The sequence below is a fragment of the Rhododendron vialii genome, chromosome 1a, assembly GCF_030253575.1.
Source record: "Rhododendron vialii isolate Sample 1 chromosome 1a, ASM3025357v1".
NCBI lineage: Eukaryota > Viridiplantae > Streptophyta > Magnoliopsida > Ericales > Ericaceae > Rhododendron > Rhododendron vialii.
In genome coordinates, this window is record NC_080557.1 from 34,856,053 (window position 1) to 34,878,162 (window position 22,110).

Sequence of the window (22,110 nt, forward strand, 5' to 3'; positions counted from 1 at the left end):
ATATTCATTGTGATAGTTCACTGTATTGATATGAGAAACGATATAATCTTGATACAGAATAACGAAATAATTGATGAGGAGTATATAAAATTGGTCCATATGAAAGTTATCAATTTCAAACTGGCAAGCTTATCGTTTTTCTTCTTTACTAGGATGGTATGTGCCAAATATCAATGTGTAACTATGTCACCGTTTTGGATTTATTGCAATCAATATCCTATGTCTTCAAGTATAATTGCAAAACATAAAGAAGAGAAATCAAATAAGTACCAACATTTTAATGTACATCCCTTTAGTTTTTAGAGCATCCATTGACTAGTTTTTACAGTAAAACAAGTTCGAAGATAAAACAAGGGCAGGACAAAACACATTAACACACACAGGGGTTGTCCGAGTGGTAAGAGTGAGTTCAAGACTTAGAGAGTAATTCCCTCTGGAGTTCGATTCTCCACCGGGTGAGTAAGTGAGAGGCCGCGGCTAGTGTGGTATAGCTAGAGCTGGGCAACGGACACGAAACACGATAACACGACACGAACCGAACACGAAGTTAACGGATTAAGATTGAACATTTCTGACACGAAACACGAAAATGACACGACTCGATAACACGAATTCTAAGTGGGTCGGGTTCGGGTTGAACACGCGAGACACGAAATTGACACGACCAACACGGTTACTAATCTGTGTGACCCATTAACACAAACATATGTGTGTGTGTGTGTGTATATATACAGTGCTTTTCATATCCGGTTGCCCGGATTTTAGTATGGTCCGGATTTGGGTCTTGGCCGTTGGATCTCTTCCATCCAATCCAACGGTTGTGGAAATAAAAGAGAAATAAAAAGGGATTTCCCCACTCCACCCCCCTTCAACCCCATTTCGTTTTCGCCAGAGAAGAGAAAAAAAGAGGCGACTCCATACAAACAACGGCCCAAGGTGTCTCCCTCTCTCTCTCATTCTCTTCCTCTCTCTCGGTCTCTCTCTCTCTCTCTCGGTCTCTCTCTCTCTCACTCTCATTCATGTGATTTTCGAACTGATTTTTGTGATTTTTTGTGTGGTTTCAATCAATCTCGGAATGGCCAACGACGAACAATCAGAGCTACGATCGGAGCTACGATCAGCCCTAAGGTCTCTCACTTTCTCTCTCATTCTCTCTCTCTCGTTTTGTATGATTATCGAAACCCTAATGATTTTAGGGCTAATTTCTGTGATTTGTACACAGAGGCGAAAATCCAAAGCCAATATCAGCCCTAAGGTCTCTCTCTCGTTCTCTCTCTCTCTCTCTCATTCTTGTTCTCTGTGATTTTTTTGCATATTCTCGGATATACGAGCGAATGAATCTATTTTTGCAATATGGGAAAAAAAAAAGTTTCTGGAGATGTCCTCATTGATGTTGGAAGTTGGAACTGGTTTATATGAATCAAAGATAATAATTTGTGCTAGGGCAATTAAACTGGTTACTATTTGTACTATTTGATCTCAAAAAAAGGGAAAAATTCTAGTATTTATGGTAGGGCAATTAAATTGATATATATATTTTTTTGTAATCTTTGAGTTAATGTCTGCCATTGGCTTCCATTGGTAGGTTACCCATAAGTAGCTGACAATTTGATAGAATGGAAGAACAAAATCGAACCAATGTTGATCCAAACCCCTTGTTTCGAGCACCACCACCGAGGTATCTCTCTCCCTCTCTCAAAAATTTGTTGCACATTATAGCATAAAGGGGGACACATAGATTGGTATTTGTTGTAAATGTTTGTTTGCATGTTAGTAATTATTTTCTATTTTGATTTTTAGAATGCAATCTTTGGATGACATAGCAGTATCACCGTCACCATCCCAACCGTGTCAATCATCTGTGAATTTTTGTCAAGAAATTTACACTCCTTAAGTTAAAAATGAAGTGATACCGAAAATTGACCAACAATTTCTCAAATTAGACGACGTTTGGGAATTTTACAACGAGTATGCTAGACAAGCTGGATTTAGTGTCCGAATCAATTCTAGTAGGTTGGGTGAGAATGATAAAGTAATGAGGAAGGAGTACGTTTGTTTTAAAGAAGGGGAAAGGAGAAATTCTAAGGCCACTAAACGGCGTCGGGGTTTAACTAGAGACAAATGTGGTGCAAAACTTGCTGTCGTGAGAAAAGGTGAAGTGTTTGTTGTATCAAAATTTGTCGAGAGTCATAACCATGAGCTTACAACGCCAAGAAAGGTGCATTTGTTAAAATCTCATCGCTGAGTACCAGCTGCACAAAAAGCTTTAACGGAACAATTATCAACTGCTAATGTACCAACTTGCCAACAAATGAGTATTTTTGAATTGCAAGCGGGGGGTATTGAAAATGTTGGATTTTTACCACGAGATCTTTACAATGATAAAAGAGATGGGAAGAATGTAGTACATGGTCATGACGTGAATATGTTGTATGACCACTTCGAGATGGAACAACAAAAGAATCCGGGCTTTAGGTTCACATTCGAGAGAGATGAAAATGATAGAATGACTCATTGTTTTTGGGCGGATGCCACCTCTAGAAAGTCATATCAATATTTTGGGGACGTGATAGTTTTTGATACTACGTACTACACAAACAAATATTCCTTGATATTTGCACCTATATTGGGGGTCAACCACCACAGACAGACAACACTTCTTTGGTGTGCATTCTTGAGTGATGAAAAAACTGATTCGTTTGTGTGGCTCTTCAATGAATGGTTAAAAGCGATGTCAGGTGGACCACCCAAATTGATCATAACTGATCAAGATCCGGCGATGACAAGAGCAATTGCTTCTGCTCTTCCAAATACGTTTCATCAATATTGTATTTGCCACATTGTGAGCAAATTTTCTGAAAAAATGGGTGTACTGTTGTATAAGGAACATTATGATGAGTTGAAGAATTGTATATGGAATTCTGAAACACCTGGAGAGTTCGATGCAAGATGGGCAACTATTGTAGGAAACTCTAAGTTGTCTAGTAATAAATGGTTGCAGGACATGTATGAAATTCGTGATAGATGGGTTCCAGCATATACGAACCACATGTTTCTGCCTATATGACTAGTAGTCAATGGGCTGAAATTTCTCATTCATTTTTCAAGAGGTATGTGTCCAAAAAAAATTCAATGATGGATTTTGTGACGCGATTCAACAGGGCACTTGCCAAAGTCTGACATAATGAATTGGATTTGGACCATAAAGATGTAAATGAGAAGCCTCAGTTGAAAACCTCGTGGGCAATGGAAAAGAGAATGAGTGAAATATATACATGGAGCATATTTGAGAGGTTTCAAGAGGAAATCTTTCAAATTAATGCATATGTGGTTACGTTCATACGCGAGAACGAACATCGGTGTTTGTGGAATGTTCAGAGAGAAGAAATGGAAGGTGCGAGAATTCGTGAGATTTCGGTGGACAAGTCATCAAACCGTGTCAGTTGTAGTTGTAAAATGTTTGAATTCAATGGAATTCCTATCGGCACCTGTTGGCGTACCTGTTTCGAATGCAAATTAGGGAACTCCCTACTGAATATATCTTGCAGAGGTGGACGAAGACAGCAAAAGCGGGTAGGGTGATGGATGACTTAGGTAGTGATGTGAGAGAAATATGTAACAGTTCACTTCTTGTGAGGCGACAAGGGCTCTTCCAACTTGCTTGTACAGTTATCGATGAGGCTATCTTAAATGAAGAAGAAAGTGAAGTTGTGCGAGAAGCTTTGGAATCTAGTCAAAAGAAGATTGCATTGATGAGGAGTGCTCGCAAAGATGGTTCACCGAGTTCTATCCAATTGGCTTCAACAAGTCGTATCCAAGTGCCTTCTTTTCTCAGAAGCCAACATAGTTTGAAAGAACCACTACAAGTAAGGGCAAAGGGTTGTGGTAAGCGTTTGAAAGGAGGAAAAGAGAAGGCCATCAAGAAGATGAGGAAATGTAATGGTTGTGGGTTAACGGGGCAGTCATATGACAAAAGAAATTGTCCAAAGCTTATAAACATGTAAGTGGATGTTAATTTGTATTATGAATTTTATAGTTTATACACGGAATACATCTTAATTGTTATCTTATTTTATTAGGTCTTCACAAGATGTTAGGTTGAGTGGTGCCGAGGATGATGATGACGACGACGACGACGACGTTGACGATGAGTGTAAGTGTTTGTGGCACATCTGCGTTTAATTCTTTACTTGTGCTTGTGTTTTGTTTCGTCTATTCATGTTATTATCTTTTTTGGGTTGCAGGATGGATTAGTGATTCAAATAGATCTATTGGAGCGATGATTGAATAATGGATCGAAAAGAAGCAGTCAGAAGATGGCCAAAATTGTTCCTATTGTTTCCAAAACATATCGTTTCCAGCTATTAGAAATTTGGATTGGGATCTGATTTTGTAAGATTTCTTTGCAGATGAACGACTGAATGATATTGTGGGAAATGTATCTTATGTAGCTCCTGAAATTCTACATAGTGTATGGCTATATTGTCTGAGTAGTGTAGCTTGCTTTTCATGTGGTCTACAGTAAAAACGCAATCTTTTGGTGTTAATCATGGCTAGCCAACAAGATGGTATCATGGTAGATAATTGAAGCCCAAGAAATATCATTTGATTTTGACACCTAAACTCCCGTATATGGACAGAGAGATTGGTGATGAGGTGCTCAAGGTATTTTCCAATCAATTAATACGAGGTTAAGAGGAAAATGTTAGAAGAGTTTGTTATAATACTGGCCATGCTTATGGTCCAAACTGTTGAGAATTCAAGAGTGGATTAAAGAAAAACACGCTTAGTCATGATTAGCTGTAGTGTATGCCTTCAATGAATGGAATGAAAAGCTAGATCCCCGTAACTGTCCTCGAAAAGCTAGATTCCCGTTTACTTATTGAATACTTAAACAAAACTCAACTACGTCGTACAATAGGGATACCAAACAGAAGAATTGGTGATGAACTATGTAAGCCAACTGCACGGAACTATATATCTCGAACCACAACTCTTTCAAAAACGTTTATTCTCTACAATGCAAAACCTACGAAAACATGAATCTGAAGAATTTGCTAGCTCACACTAGAATGTTTCTGAGTACCAACATGCTACTAGAATCTAATGCACAAAACCAGCCATAGCAGCCTTTACAACGATACTGAACGTGACTAGTAAAAAGAAAGCAGCCAATTGCTGGTGAATTACAACAAAAAAAACCAACGACTACAACAAATACAATATTTGCCATCACAGTCAAAACGTACAATACATTTTGAGAACTAAAGTTTTAAACTTCCGGTTACAACAACTACGAACGAATATAAATTACATTCACTTAAGAAGTGCAATGATAGCAAACTACCAAGGCTAGCCCACTTAAGAATTGAAAGACAATCAGCATGTGCTTTAAATTAGCAACGGTGACTTCCATGACTTCAACACGTACATCATTCTTTACTACTTTCACCTCTGGTGCAACATGTGGGCTGAGTTCATGATACCAAATTTGATAGCACCAGTTCCAGTACTCGCATTTGTCTTTATCCTTTGCATCCTTTGGACACTTATAGTAAAGCCTTCCAGGATTCTTTTCCGACTCTGAAATATACACAGCAGCTCTCAACCCACACCAACATGTCTTGTTTTGAAATGTAGGGTGACGAGATTGAATGGTACTCCTGTTGCTTGAACTGGCCATGACTGTTTTAACACGATTACTGCAGACACTCACACAATGTCTACACACACTCACACAAATGTCCAACTAGGGATGGCAAAGTGAGCCGAACCGATGGGTACCCGAACCATAACCGAAAATTTTTCCCGAACCATAACCGAAAAATTCCCCGTGGGTATGGGTATGGTTGAGGCCTTGGATAACCGAACGGGTATCGGTGCGGGTATGGTTTAGCAGATCCCCAAACCGATCCCCGAACCGAACCGAAACCATTATATATATATATAATAAAAAGAGACCAGGGGTCGAAGTGAAAATTTTCAAAAAATTTAGGGACCAAATTTTTACATATGTTAAGGTATAGGGACCTGGAGTGTGATAACCCTTTATATATTCAATAGTGGGTCGGTGGGTGACTACTGACTAGGGTTCAAAGAATTAGAATCGGCCATTACCCTCTCTCGCCTCCACAGTCTCCACGCCTGACTCTCTCTCTCTCTCTCTCTCTCTCTCTCTCTCTGTGTGTGTTCGTCTGATTCCCGATCTGAGGTTTCTTTCTCTCTCTCCATTTGGTCGAAAGTAGAGAAGCATTACTCCATAGATCGTACGATCGGTAGAAGAAGCGTAACTCCATAGCTCGTACGATCAAAGGTAGAATCATTCTCTCTCTCTCTCACTCTCTCTCGATCTCGATCTCGTCTCTCATCGGCTCCGTAACTCTGTTTTTGCAGGCTATTGAGCAGTCCACTGTTACATTTTTCTGGGCCAGTCGACTCATCGTCTCTTATTTATTTCTCTCTTTCTCTGTGCGTGTGTATGCATGTTTTTTTTTTTTTTGATCCGTGTATGTGTGTTCATCTATGTTGAATCTGTAAGTGAACTTTGGCTGAAATGGGGTTTTTTTTGTTTCTCCTTTGTTGATCTGTTCGGTTACCCATTCGATTCAGGATTACCCGAAAACCGAATGGTTCGGTTATGGTTCATTTTTCTGCTCCCCGTTCGGTTATCGGGGCGAATACGGGGGCCAGATCGGTTTCGGGGATCGGGGACGGAAATCCCCATATCCGCCCCAAACACCCCGAATGCCATCCCTATGTCCAACACAGCTAAAAACTAGAAATAATATAACAAATTTAGGGAGGTAGTGTTTGGCTCAAAAAATTTTCATCATAGCCAAATAAAGTGGCTCAAATAAATCGAATGTTCAAGACACCATATTTTTAAGGCACTAAGGCGGCAACATTAGTTGCCAAGCTGACCATCTAATGTTTCCAAGCCTTAGTACACATTATATGTACAGTTCTTTTCATGCCCAGTCGCCGGGATTTTCTTATGGTCCGGATTTGTGTCTTTGCCGTTGGATTGGATGGAGGAGATCCAACGGCTGTGGAAATAAAAGGGTAATAAAAAGGATTTCCCACCCCTCCAGCCCCATTTCTGAGTTTCGTTTCACTGCAAGAGAGTGGGAGGGAGAAAGAGAAACAGAGGCGACTGTACACGAACGACCCAAGCTCAAGTTGAAAACAAAGACAACGAACGATCAGAGCTACGATCAGCTCTAATGTCCAACACAGCCACAACTACAAGTAACTTATAACTTTTCAATTTAGATAGGTAGTTTTGGCTCAGAAAATTTTCATCATAGCCAAATAGATGAAATGTTCACGACACCACATTTTTAAGGCACTAAGGCGGCAACATTAGTTGCCAAGCTGACCATCTAATATTTCCAGGCCTAAGTACACATTCCATGTTAATTTATCATCAAAGCTAACAAATAGGACCAAACAAATCTGGAAATAGGGGCAAACACTCCCAATGGCTCAGAAATTTTTCATCATAGCCAAATAAAATGGCTCAGATAAATGAAATGTTCACAACACCACATTTTTTAGGCACAAAGGTGGCAACATTAGTTGCCAATTGACCATCTAATGTTTCCAGGCCTAAGTACACATTCCATGTTAATTTATCATCATAGCCAATAAATAGGGCCAAACAAATCTGGAAATAGGGGCAAAAACTCTCCCAATGGCTCAGAAAATTTTCATCATAGCCAAACTCATAGAAAATCCGGACCATAATAAAATCCGGGCGACTGGAACTGAAAAGAACTGATATACAGATCACAGTTCTAAATGATACACGGATAACACCAACCAAACCCCACTTCAAAATTCTCTGGCCAAAATCAGCATAAGTCACACGCGAAAATCAATCCAAATAGCAACTGATCATAACAAAATCCAACGGCTTAGACACAAATCCGGACCATAAATGCCCCAAACCGGATATCATACTGTTAGGGTTTCGAAAATCATTCAATCAGTAGATATCAGCCATCCCGAGATCGAAAGAAATCACCACACAAACAAATCACAAAAATCAGCCTCTATTCCTCATTTAGGGTTTCAAAAATCGAAGATATACTATTAGGGTTTCTAATAGAGAACGAGAGAGAGAGAGAATGAGAGAGAGAGAATGAGAGAGAAAGTGAGAGACCTTAGGGCTGATCGTAGCTCCAATCGTAGCTCTGATCGTTCGTCATCGGCCATTCCGAGATTGATTGAAAAATCACAAAAATCAGTTCGAAAATCACATGAATGAGAGTGAGAGAGAGAGAGAGACCGAGAGAGAGCGAGAGAGAGGAAGAGAACGAGAGAAAGAGGGAGACACCTTGGGCCGTCGTTCGTATACAGTCGTCGTCTTCGCGTGGGTCGTTCGTATACAGTTGCCTCTTTTTTCTCTTCTCTGGCGAGAACGAAATGGGGCTGAAGGGGGGTGGAGTGGGGAAATCCCTTTTTATTTCTCTTTTATTTCCACAGCCGTTGGATTGGATGGAAGAGATCCAACGGCCCAAGACCCAAATCCGGACCATACTAAAATCCGGGCGACCGGATATGAAAAGCACTATATATATATATATATATATATATATATATATATATATATATATATATATATATATATATATATATATATAGTATATCTATAATTCTATATAGAATTGGGCAACAGACATGATAATACGACACGAACCGGACACGAAGTTAACGGGTTAGGGTTGAGCATTTCTGACACGAAACACGAAAATGACACGACTCGAGAAACACAAATTTTAAATGGGTCGGGTTCGGGTTGGGTGATTTGTGACACGAACCAGACTGACCCGACACGAACACGACCTGTTACCCAGGTCTAGGTATAGCTAGCTCTCCCCGAGGTTTGGGTTGCACAGTCGGATCCACTTAGTGGCCCGACTGTACGTAGGACTGTTCCTCGTTTAAAAAAAAAAAAAGGGCAGGACAAATGTTTTGAGAAAGGATACACATATAGTATATCTATGGACTCCAAGGTTTATTCAATTACCTTAAAGCCGAAGTCCTTTTGAATGAAACAAATGCACTACTAGTATTTTTGTAGGGCCTTATTAATATTATCCTTTCAAAAGAAAAATTGTATGGGCCGAGATTTTGAAACAGCTCACACAGTACATTGCCAGTATACCCAATACAAATCCGAACGACCCGGTATCTATCACCAAACCACGTGACCCGTATTTTAGTGGCGGTTATGTATCGACCAACCGGCACTGGCCAATACAATAATACAGTTTAGAATTGACAACTTTGGAGGATAAATTTGTTAGTATAATAGTACGGCACTAGCCGATACAGAATATATACCCAGTCTTCATGTTTTGCTGCTCATTTGGAGGATTTGTTACAGTGCAGTATTAGCCATTTAACATTGTACTATGAAATTCGACATGGCACTCCGATCACGTTCTTCTTTCTTGTCCACACTTTTCCCTTTTTATAAGAAGAATTTTATTAACTTGAGTAGCTATCACAACAAGCTAATAGGGGTACTAATGGGAATTAACATCATAGTCAAAAAAAGTACATATCCCCGACTAAGTTGGCGCAAACTTTTGACTGATCACGTGCTTACCAAACTCTAAAAAAAGTTTGTAAAAGACCAACAAAAAAGATGCTCAGAACGCAAAAGCCAACAATACCCCCCATATGATAGTATATGTGTACGCCATCTTGACCCATAGTTCCAGAAACAAATTTGTTGGTCTCTTCCAATCCAATGGATAGCACCTTCAGACATTTGATTAAAAACCATATTGGAGTAGTCTTCACTGCACTGCACCTTCAGACATTTCTTGTCCACACTAGCTTGCTCCAGCCAGCTTCATTAATTTTGAAAAAATCACCCTTGTCTTCGTATTATGGGCGAGTATGTGTTCAGTTTGCATGTTAGGAAAGTTGGGAGTGGCCGTTACTTTTACAACAAACTCTAGGCTTGTTGGATCATCTTTCTTAGGCCGAAAAGAGTGTGCAGCCATTGTTCCCCTCATTGATTCCAAGGAGATGGGCTGTGAAGGAATTCTCAGCTACTGCTTTCATGTGCAATCAATCTAGCTACTAGTATCTTTTTTGCTAGCTTTACTGCTTCTTCAGGTATCTCTCTTATCGGCTTTTTCATCTGACAATGATTGAAATGTTAGGTCTAACGGATCTCTTTTCCCTTAGAAGTTGCATCCTGTGTCTTTATCTTTAGGATGTGATCTTCAGTCCAGTGTGTTTTGGGGCTCTATAGCTAACTCTCTAAATGCCAAAAACAGAATCAACATGGCTTACCACGAATTGGCATTTGAAATAACTCCAACAAAAGTGTAAAGAATTTGACAGGAAAAAAGAGAAATTTGCAATATCCAGAAGTCAAAACAAATTTTACAATAGTAGTAAATTTGGCTTATTGTCACAAAAGTATTCAAATGATTTGACACACCCAAATTTGAAGCCAAGTTGGAGATGCTCTTGGCATTAACCGGAAAAAGGAAACCATGAATGAAAGGACCACAGAGAGATGAATCTCAATAAGTATATATAATAATAAACAATGCATGAAAGGACCACAAACAGTTGGCATTCATTGATGTTTTCAGCAACAATGCCAACAATATTGGGGTGACTTCATAACTGACATTTATAACCCCATTAAAATCTTTGAGCAACACAAAAGTTAATACTAGTAGTTCACGGAACCGGTATTTGTACATATCACACTGTATCAAACAAAGTTGCATAGTACTATATTTTGACATTCTTCCTTTTGCCGGTTTTCCCTTCAGATATTGAACTGTTAGATAAACGGTCTGATCGGCCAAACGAAACTAGATATTCCATACAAAATTTAGTTGGAAAACACAGCTCAAGTAAAAACTAAAGATAGGGGGGGAGGGGGGGAACACTTTAATCTGCAAAACGAACATGGAAAAAAAATCTTCAACAATAATTTTTCCTCTCCGGGCTCTAAGCTGACTCAACTTCTATATTCTTTTGTACACAATTTTATATCACCAACCCCTAAAGGGAAAAAGAAAATAAAGAGAATTTGAACCTTTGAATGCCATGAATCTGTAATTGCTATCGTTTTCGAAAATGCTAAAAAATAGAACTAACGATGTCTCGTATTTGCGCTCCGAAGTGTCACGCCATGCAAAAATTTGGTATAACCAAGCAAACTAAGCTTTCCGTCGGAGCTTCGAATCCAGTCTCTTAGAATAGTATGAGCTGTTGGGCCAACATTTAACTCCTGCATTTCGGGAAAAAAAATGCTCACAAACATTTTCAACATCAAAGGGGGAAACAAGGGCAAAACAAACAAAAAGATCAGATGAAAATACCCGAGCCAATTCCTCCAACGAGATAACTCGGTTGCCCTCCTGCTCAAAATGCTCAAAAGCTGTTGATGCAATCTGCTCCCACCCTTCAAGAGCCTCTAGCTGATATGTGCTAATTGCAGCAGCACAAAACTCTTCAAAGTCCATCTTTCTGTAGGAGAGTGGTGTCATCTGAAACAACACGAGCAAATTCAGGACCCATTATTTCTTCTTAGTATTGTGTGTTTTGTCGACACTTGTGATGGTAATTATAAGCATCGGTAAATAAACCACCACAAATTTATTTTGTTTCACAACACAAGAACAGCAGGAGGGTGAGGAAAATAATATACGTCGAGTACACCTCAGGAGTGAGTATTTATCCGATCGAAGAAGTAAACAAATAAATTTATATGATTGTGACCAACGTAGAGTTCAACTTGGAAAAAGTTAGACAAGGAATTGATGATGCTTAAGGATGATCTTCTTTATATTAATCTCAAGCTAGGCAAGAGGCATATTAATTCTACAACAAACATCACATTAGTGAATACTTCCTGTTGAATCGAACAAACTCAGACGTGTCATACCGTATTTAGAATTTCAGGAACCCTTGACTCCGTCATTGCATCAGTTCCATTTCGCACGAGAGCCTGAAAGCACGATTAAATCTTCATAGTATTTTGCCATTTCATAAATAGAAATACAAGATTCCATAATGACAAACCACCTCATTGCTTGAAAAAGGTAAAACAGAGAGAAGAAATTTACCATTTTGAAATTATCAAGTGAGACACGTCCATCATTATTTGGTTCCAAAAGCATGAATTGAGCTCTAAGATAACACAACTCATCCTCTGTTAAAGCTTTTGAAAGAGCCTGTAAACAACCAACAATAACTAAGAAAAGAAACCCTACGTAAACCAACCATTAAATCGTGACAAAACTAGATTTTCAATTTTAGAGTCCAATCATTCAGTTTCAATTTAGGGGTTAACACCGAGGCATTATTTGTATCAACAACAAACTAGAGTACAAAAAGTCCACTAAGAGTAAAGCTAGTTGATGTCTGAAACTAGAAATCACACAATGCACTTCTATCTTTAGAGACCAATGATTCCTTATTTCTCTTACCCATGATGCACTCTCAAAAGAAACTCCCGAGTCATCACTTGGCCCAAACACCCAATTATACAATTATGATTTTCCAATTGCCAGGAAAAGCAGTGACAAAGCTTGACAGTTGATCTTGTCATTCGCACGATCCTAAGAAGCATGAACACATCTACTGGCCTCATGTATTTGTGTCCAACTCTTATCAGACAAGCACATGACTTTCCCAAACATGTGTCGGACACACCTTATAATTATTATATTTGTTTAGTCAGACACATTGTGGACACTCTCGAACACCTATGGAACACCCTCAAAACACTTTGAGAACTCATTCGGAGGTTTAAATGCAATTTTTTAAGATTGGCCCATGGGAAATTTCCATGGACATTTGGTTCGTGGATACCTATATAATGACAGTTGATCTATATCTTCACAATGTAAATACCATTTGAGTTTGTTTATCTTAGTTAGAGAGATATAATATTTTAAATCTTATGAGTTCATACGATACATCTATGTCATTAATGTACTTCATATTCGACGTGTCCCTGAAGTGCCTGTCTTATTTTTTGGACGGATAACATTCGCCCTGTCTATGTCCCGTGCCCTTATCCGCGCTCTGTAGGAATGATAGATCTTCAAGTGGAACTACAATTTAGGTATGGGGGACCCTTTTTTGACTAGCAAGGGAAATAAGGTAATGTTCCATCAGGAACAAGCACCATGGTTTCAACTGCCAACCAGGATTTGTAGATTTAGCCTATAGTTTCAATAAACGTAAATTCAAATTTGAATAAGCCTAATACCTGCCATTTGACGAACATTGAGTCAAACTTTAGAGTATTGAGACCTCAAACATCAACAGAAATTTGGCCAATATGAAATAATATCTTGTTTAGCATACAAGTTGGATGCACATATTCAGCCTCTTGAACAAAGTTATAATGTAAACGAGGTCAATCTAGAAGGGGAACAATGGAAATTGATAAACACTTATTCACTCTCTGGTAGCTAGAAGAAATTCAATCAAGCCAAAACTGAAAAGATAATTTTTCAATGTGTTCTAGTGGTTATCAAAGCCACAAAAGCCAAACAGATAGAACTCAAGACCAATGCCAAAAATGCCACTATAGAAACCAGCACACATTGGGTGTTACCGGTTGTAATTTACACGTATCAAAGTCACGATTGACAGCTGGGATAATCGTTCTCCAGTAAAAAGAAAATATCGGACCATAGTCCAAGGATAGTTTCCTGATATATAAGCTTGTGGGAAATATACTACGACATCAGTGATATGGGACAAGGTACTGTTGCCTGCAGGTTAATACATGCAACTGTACTACTACTAACTAGAATATGGGCCTCACTGTCTTCCATTTCAGTAGGATTAGAATTAACGTCATCCTATTTACTTAATAATATAAACTCAGTAGATTTAGGATTATGCTTGCATGAAATATGTCAGTACTTGAAGGTAAGCGCTAATGAGTTGTACATCAAGTAACTACATCAATCTTCATCTTGCCTTTTCTTCTGCAAAAGCAGCCACGCCACTTATTTGCTAACACACAGACGAGATTCAGAGAACCATATATTAGCCTGCCCTCATGTATCTGTTAATTTAACCCTGCAAAGAATAGCAAGTGGCAAGCTCCAGTAAACAAGTAGCTAGTCCAACTCCTTGTCAGATCTAGAGTGTCGTCCAAGCAGTTTACCAACTGATGACATCCCAGGTTAATATCATAATCAGGCCTTCCAGAATATATATGGCCTTCCTGCAATTCCTACCCTCGTCTTAAAGAATTTTAAAAGCGAAAATAATATGTGGTGGGCCGAACCTAGTTTGGCCACAGGTTGGCCCCCAGGTTGATTCGGCGGGGCTAGGAGACGAGCGTGACGTGTTGGACTCGTGCATGCGGTTTGGGCCCAGGCCTTGTGCGAGTAGTGGGTTGAGCTGAGAAGAGGTGGACCGGACCGAAGGGTTGGGCCCACCGGTGTCAGAGGCCCAGTTCGCAAGCCCAATGACCAAACCTTCAGGTCGGGCGAATGGGCCGGTTGGGCTTAGAGAGTCGGTTCGTCCCGGGCGGGGGCTGCGTAGAGATCCCTCCAGTCGGTTCTAGAGGCTTCTAGAACATGCCAGAGTTGAGGCTAGGTTGGGCATGTGCCGTACACACCTAGCTTGGAGAGCAAGTATATTTGTTTATAAATAGGAGAGGATAAACCCTAAGAAAGGTACACAATCTCAAACCCTACTACAGTACTCTCTCCTACTCCTGCATACTGACTTGCTCGTCGGAGGGGCATGAGGCGGCCAACCGCCTCGCGCCTTGGTGCAGGTACGCAATGGAGCGGAAGAGGAAAGATCCAAAGGAGTTTGAGGAGAAACCACCGCACCACAATATATGGCCTTCCAAGATTGCCCCATGCCATTCTTTCCCTAGGACTGATGGCAGCAGCAAGGAGGTGCTAAAAAGATGCAAAAACAGGCTAGAGTTGCAGTGAATTGATAAGTGAGCCGTCTATAAAGAATTTTTTACAAGAGGATCACACACTACTTGATGTCTTGCTGATACAGTCACATTACAGTATAGTCAACCTCAATAAGCAATTATTTCAGGGAAAGGGGATACTGCCCCTGATGAAATAAAGCCAAAGGGATACTGCCCCTGATGAAATAAAGCCAAACGAAAACAGGGGAAGATATAAGAATGTTCGACACTTAAACAGCAGAGTGGCAAGCTGGCAACTACTTCACACTGAAAACGGTGCGCGCCCGCGAGAGAGAGAGAGAGAGAGAGAGAGAGAGAGAGAGAGAGAGAGAGAGAGAGAGAGAGAGAGAGAGAGAGAAATTATCACTTAAAAACCTTTACATGCTTTAGAGCCAAAATTCAATTTCAGATGCATCATAAGACATTACACAGTATGCAGAATGCAGTTAAGGAAACCATAATCAAATCAGTAGGGGAATAATGCACTTTCAAGTTGTGAAGAGAGCAAAAGATAGTCCGTCTAATACTCAACTTGTAGTGTCTAGCAAATATTTCAAAAAATACAGTGTTTTCAACTATCCATGATGATAAAATATTACCTTTAGGGCTGCACGTTTGAAAGGTGAAGCATGAAGGTATGACTTGACTAACTTATAGATCAATATATCTAAAGGAACCAGATGATTTTCACTCCGCAACCAAGGGTGAGCTGCAATGACAAGATCTACCTTAGTCTACAGACTCTAAAAAACCAGTAACTGCCCATTATCACAAAAATGACAAATACAAATGAGGTCACATAAGGCCTCAACCAGATAAGAAAATGGCAGCTCCAAAGCACATGTTTTTTTTTTTTTTTGTCAATACAACAATAACTAAAACTAGAAACTTACTCAGAGCTTGTGCCGCAGTCATCCTCTTCCTGTAATCCTTATTCAACAGCCTTTTCACAAAATCTTTTGCTTCTGGTGACACGGAAGGCCAAGGTAGGTCATCAAAGTTAGGGTCAGCTCTAAGTACCGCACGAAAAATTCCTGATTCTGTTCTCGCCCAGAATGGTCTGCTTCCGCATAACAAGATGTAAGTGATAACTCCAATACTCCAAATATCAGCTTCAAGACTATAAGATCGATGAAGGACTTCTGGTGCCACATAGTATGCACTACCAACAATATCATTCAGTCGCTCTTCTGCTCAAACAGACATAAAACACAAACATGAAATGACTTTAAGGCCCAATCCAATGAACAAAGTCTGTGTGAGCACTTCTTGCAAATAAAAAAATTTGCCATTAAAGCTTCTTTTCTTTTTCTTCAAATGAAAATCCCATTAGAGCTAAAAATGGAACGTTGACCAAAATGCTCTACTAAGAACTTCAAGCCTGTATGGCCGCTGTAGAATGAACCCATAAAAAGGTTTCAGCACCAGCTTGAAAGGGCCAGACACCAAAACACTATAACCAGCTCCAGAACTCCTATATTTAGGGTGAGTTCTCCTTATTTCACTTATTTTGCTAAAAAGTGGTTATTTCTCAAAATACTTGGTTAAAAGTAAAAAAAAAATTTACTTTTCCAATTCCTCTTGTCGAGACGTATCAATAATCCACAAAAGTTTGGCGCAAAACTAACAAATGTGAAAAAAAATTCAAATAAGGTCAAAACCAACTTAATTTCTTATAAGTTTAGGAGAACTCACCCTTAGTGTTTGACAAACAAGCTGCTTGTTAAAAAATTGGGCCCCGGTCATAAGAGGCTTGACATTGGTTTTTAAGTTCCTTAGAGTTGTTAATATTAAACACCCAAAAAAACACATTCCATCAATAGTTAAGTTTTGGAATAGTTGATAAACTAGCCATTTACTTGAGCAGCAAACCAGTTTACTGAAATTGTTAGCTCCTCGTTCAAGCACATATACCTGCTGAACAAGATAAGTGTGATGTTTATAGTTTATCCTATCTTAATCAACCATATTGGCCCGGCCAATGTTGGAGGCACTGTCATAGTACTACAAAGCAGCATAAAAAAGAAAGAAACATAATCACAAAGAGAAATTTAGATAGGAAAGATGGGAAGTAATTATCCACGGGGGGAGGTATGATAAGAACTCATCAGCTTTTATAAGTGACAATGTCAAGTTTCATTAATAACGGAAGACCGACTGACATTGGTAAAGATTCTGAACATACTCATAATGATCTGCGGCTATTACCTGGTCTTATGAAGTCAGAAAGACCAAAATCAATAAGCTTCATATCAGCATCTTCATTCCGAGAGGTGAAAAGGAAATTCTGGAATGCAAGTAATTACAGAAAAGCATTAATACGAAGAACATGGAATATGGTGCAATGGATTACTGAAGGCAACACTTAAAAGGATTTTTACTTCAAAGGAGATATAGTTCATCTCCCAATGACACAAAATACAAGGATGTCAAGTTCAAGAATCAATAACCTCAGGCTTTAAGTCACGGTGCACAACGCCTTGAAGATGACAAAAAGCAACCACACTTAAGATTTGCAAAACAATAACTTTTGCATCCTCTTCTGTGTATCTACCACCTCTGTTTCAAGTAAGAGCATGTAATTGAAATTAGATCTACAAAAAGAATAATATGAAAGACATTGTTCACTTTTACCTGGACAAAATTCTATCAAGTAACTCTCCACCTTCACACAATCTGATAAGATAACACAATAAAAGCTTCATTAGACCCCGAAAAAATCCCAAGAACAAATAACTGAAGATGATGAAACAAAGCTATGAAGGGAAGTTGAATTAGAGCTTTTTAGCAATGAATCCTAGAAAAATCTAAACATAACTGACGGCAGCCAGTATTACCAATATTTCCGAGAAAAGAACAAACAAACATGCATTCATTAGAAAATGACATTGTTAGAACAAGACAAATAAAGGCAAAGGATAACATCCCAAAACTATGGGGTTTTATCGAACTGCATTATTTTATTTATTTGCTCATGCGTATTCTGAAGCGATATGCTTTTAGGAAAAAGTAAAATTAGAAAAGCTTATAGATATAGAGTGAAAGAAATACTTTGTTATGACTAAACTTAGCAGCTTGCTCCTGGAATCAGTTCATAATTTAAAGACTAGAACTAAGAAAGGACGTACTCCATGACTATGTACACATTGTTGGTATCCTCGCATGCATCATAGAATCTGACCAGATGCTTATGCCCTGATAAAGCTTTCAATATTTTGACTTCTCTACGAACATCTTCAATAGATATTGCTGTTGTCATCTGCCAAATAAAGCTTGCTTAGATACATGTAATGCTCAATGGACATATCACACGGCAAAGCAAACGGCTAGGGTAATGAACAACTCAAACTAAAACAATAAACAAGAAATTGTTAATTTGAATTTCTGGAGAAATCAGCTTATATCGGTAGTCTAGAACAATGAATTGCTTTCGTCCTTTGAAATTCAAAATCTGTTTATTTCTAGAAAATAGGATAGACTTAGTTCAGTCTTATGACCCTAAACAAGATAATAAAGCATAGGAGGAAAATTTGAATCCTCTTAGTGCTTCTTCCTGAAAGCTTGAGAATGTGGCGAGTTAACTGTTTGACTAAATGAAGTCAAATTCTCTATGGAAGAACGGAATGCATAGGAGGAAAATGTGAATTCTGTCAGTGCTTAACTTGAGAATGTAGCAAGTTAACTGCTTTGACTAAATTGAATCAAATTCTGTATGCAAGAGCAGCAAAGACAAAAGCCTTCCCAGATTTTGAATATGTGATCCTTAAGCGTAAAAGAACTCCAATTTTGTTAGCATAATTATGTTAACTAGCAGTTTTTACATTGCCGATTGAAGTGAACAGAATGGAAGAGGGATGTAGCAGGCAAATGGCCATCCAAAAACTTCATTGTCACACCTTATGAGCATAGAACCTAAATTTTATGCTTGGAACTTCCAAATCCAAAAGGAGGCTATTGAAATGGATGAGTGGAGTTACAGAAACATGACAGGAGCAAATTCTTGGGAAGTTAGAAGTGGCACTGACTGAAAATGAAGCGAGAGGTTTATGAAGGGGTATAAATTCAGCCTTAACGTATTGAATCGGCCTCACGTAATGGGATTTTGGACCTTGGACACCATTATTCGTCCATTTTTCAGTCGATAACATTTGATATTGGCAGATATATACCTGTACCACTGATGCCAATAGGCAATAACTATCTCAATACCACTATTTAGAACCCTTTGTTTGAGATGATTTTCCCAAGCATCGAAAAACCAATTTATGTGCCAGTAAGGAGTAATGGATTGAGGAAATAAGATACAACATCAACATCAACTTAATCGAGGATATGCCATTGAGCATACCTAAGCAGTTGAATGGATCAGACTAAACAACAGTTGACCAAGGTACCAGATGTCAAAGATGTAGCATTCAACCGTGTTCAATCTTTCCATCACATTATACGGCAGGCATCTGGCATCTGAGACGCTAGAAGAGTTTTTATCTTACCAAGCTCCTTGTTACATGAGGCCCATGCACATGTATTTTTTATGAGGCACAATCATATTACACACACACGTGTGTGTGTGTGTGTGTGTGTGTGTGTAAAGGAACAGCAATAAGGCAAGTGAATAATGAGTATCTATTCTCATAGTGAGTTTTAAACCGCTAAACGACACGCTTTAATATAAGCAATAAGTGTTTTCTATACAAACTATTATTGACTCTTGACTACAATCGTTGATTTAACCAATATGACGTTCAGGCACAACGGCAGAGTCATAACTATGTTCCGATCTAAAAATAACACACTTTCTGTTGTGGAAGCTTTCCTACTCAGGGGAGAACATTTATGTGGATCATTGTGAAAACAAACAGTGTTAATGACTTCTTGGTTAGTGGTGACCCTTTTCTGTCTTCTGAAGGCCAAATAACCCAATGAAAGATACATGTGGGGTTTAGCTAGGGAGAACTGAAGCGTTAAAAATACTTCTGATTGAAGAAAGTACCATAAATACTGTATTTATGCATTGATTGGCACTGTGTGTATATATGTCTATCGTAACAATTTTTCAATCATTAAATCATCCAAACAAGCTTTCTTTGACACTCCAAGAATTTTTCCTCAACTGAAATTAAAACAAAATAGAGTGAACGACAAGGAGAAATGCAGAAAATCCAAAGGACTGCTTAAATCAAAATTTAAATCATATCACCACTCAATCCCGGTTATTGCCTTCGATTCATAATCTTGAAGCAGCCATAAGCCACATTACCAAATTAAATCTTGATTAGTCGATTGTTTCTTTCCCTTCTTCTTTTGCCCCTTTCTTTAAAAGATAAACACACAACTACACGCAGATTCCAGACAACCAAAACTCCCCCAGCCAAAACAATGACAGAACAGAAAAATTAGCTGGATAATCAACCAATACAACAACAACAATAAAATAACCCATCTTGTCCCCGATCATTGGAGATAGACCTAAACTTTGGCAATATATGCACAAAGTGGTTGCTCACAGAATATGCCGAAACAGTGGCCCCAAGAACCGAGGAGCTAAAGGGACTTTTTTGCTGCGGAAAACAAACTCCCATCTAAACCAATTATTGCAGTTTTAACAAAATAACAAAAACAACTACCTATTCAACTAAGATTCATATCAAGAAGGCAAGAAGCAAGGGGGAAAAAAAAACCTTTGCTTTAGAGATGATCTTGACAGCAAGGGGCACGTCCCTGAGGTCCCCCTTCCTACCCTTGGCTTGGCAAGTATGACCGAAATGCCCTCGCCCGACCTCCTTCCCCAAATCATACTTGGCCCCGAAATTCTTGTTGTACCCGAAGTTCTTGTCCAGCGACTGATCCTCGCCGTCCCCTTCCGTCGCCCCGTCCTCCGGTATCGGCCCCTCCAGCGGCGGCTTTGCCTTGCCGAACCTCCTCACCAGAGAAGCCTTGATGTGCTTCGCCGGCGACGGCGGCGGGAACGGCCGCTTGAAGAACTTCCTCCCCGGCGTCGACCGCCCCGGCGACGGCGAAACCCCTCCGGGCAACGGCGAGGCCCCGCCGTGAGGGTACGGGCTCGCGCCGCCGCCGTGGGGGTACGGGCTAGGCCACGGGCTTGTCGCGGCGGAGGATCGAGCCGGCGTGTGTTTCACGGCGGATCTCGACGGCGTCGGGGGAGGGCGATCGGTGACGGCGGAGGTGGGGCGGTCTTCATCGTCGTCGATGACGGAGGGGATGGTCTTGCCGTAGCACTGGCCCATCGAGCCTAGTCACGACTCTTCGTCTCTCTAGACTATCACTCTCTCTTCGACTGCGATTGGGGAACTAGGTCAACTTTTTCAGTAGCAGGTAAGTGTACGGATCCGGCGATTAGCGGCGAGTAGGAGAGATCTAAGAGCGAGAAAACGATAAAAGCAGAGAATGAGAAGAGTTGAATCAGACAGATTATGTACGTACACAGATACTGTTCAGATGCACGCACACGCGTTTTTGGTAAGATACCGGAAGCGAGTGCGACAGAGGAGAGAGAGAGAGAGAGAGAGAGAGATACAGTTGTATAAGATCTGGGGACTAGAGAGGGTTGAAAATTGGAGGAATCAAATTAAATCAGAATCCCAATGCGAAGCTGTAGGCTAGTAGTTAGTTCTCATCTCATGCATAAACTAAAGCTAAACGGAGGCGAGGGGAGGCTCTCTCTGTGATTTTTCCATTTCCAGGGGAAAGAGGACAAAACTTGTATGTCTTCTCCGCAAAAAAAAGAAAGGCCCTCTCTTTACGGGTAGCTATTTGCACACCGAGTTGAATGAGACTCGTCTCGAGATTTCACTGCGCTTCGCACAAATGATCAAAAGCTACTCTTTTCGTTTAAAATGCTTTTTAAAAAATTCATGTTATGTTAGATGATTGAGTAAAGAACTGATCAAACAATTACTTATATTTAATTGAGCTTATTTTTTTAAGAAATTTTTCAAAATATATATTTTAGATAAAATGAGTGATTTCGATCATTTGTGTGAAACTAAAAATGCGTCCCACACAACGGGATGTGTGCCGTTGAAAAAAAATTATACCAAAAAAGAAAGAAGCGAACGAAAATCGTTATTCTGTCTCACGTTAAAATATGGGTACCGTATTACCCGTTCCGTTCCGCAACACTTGTCTTTTCTCTCTCCCGT

General features: G+C 39.6%; 2 protein-coding genes across 3 annotated transcripts; one reads left to right on the forward strand and one right to left on the reverse strand.

Annotated features, from left to right (window-relative positions):
• Positions 1-2,864: 2,864 nt before the first annotated feature.
• Positions 2,865-4,525, forward strand: LOC131331023 (uncharacterized). The gene is made up of 3 exons (XM_058364829.1): positions 2,865-4,000; positions 4,080-4,153; positions 4,410-4,525. The coding sequence occupies exons 1-3, from the start codon at positions 3,510-3,512 to the stop codon at positions 4,523-4,525; spliced, it is 681 nt and encodes a 226-aa protein (XP_058220812.1). The 5' UTR covers positions 2,865-3,509.
• A 6,410-nt stretch (positions 4,526-10,935) lies between these two features.
• LOC131307478 (CDPK-related kinase 3-like) lies at positions 10,936-21,605 on the reverse strand. 2 transcript variants are annotated; one of them, XM_058334005.1, is made up of 12 exons: positions 21,270-21,605; positions 20,629-21,233; positions 18,076-18,206; positions 17,582-17,623; positions 17,398-17,506; positions 17,156-17,234; positions 15,841-16,137; positions 15,547-15,656; positions 12,111-12,218; positions 11,930-11,992; positions 11,364-11,531; positions 10,936-11,272 (listed from the first exon to the last, which is right to left on the reverse strand). In XM_058334005.1, exons 2-12 carry the CDS (start codon positions 21,193-21,195, stop codon positions 11,135-11,137), a joined length of 1,812 nt encoding a protein of 603 aa, XP_058189988.1. In that variant the 5' UTR covers positions 21,196-21,233; positions 21,270-21,605; the 3' UTR covers positions 10,936-11,134. The 2 variants fall into 2 exon arrangements, with proteins under 2 accessions (XP_058189988.1, XP_058189979.1); XM_058333996.1 differs by having other exon boundaries at positions 20,629-21,605.
• Positions 21,606-22,110: the final 505 nt, after the last annotated feature.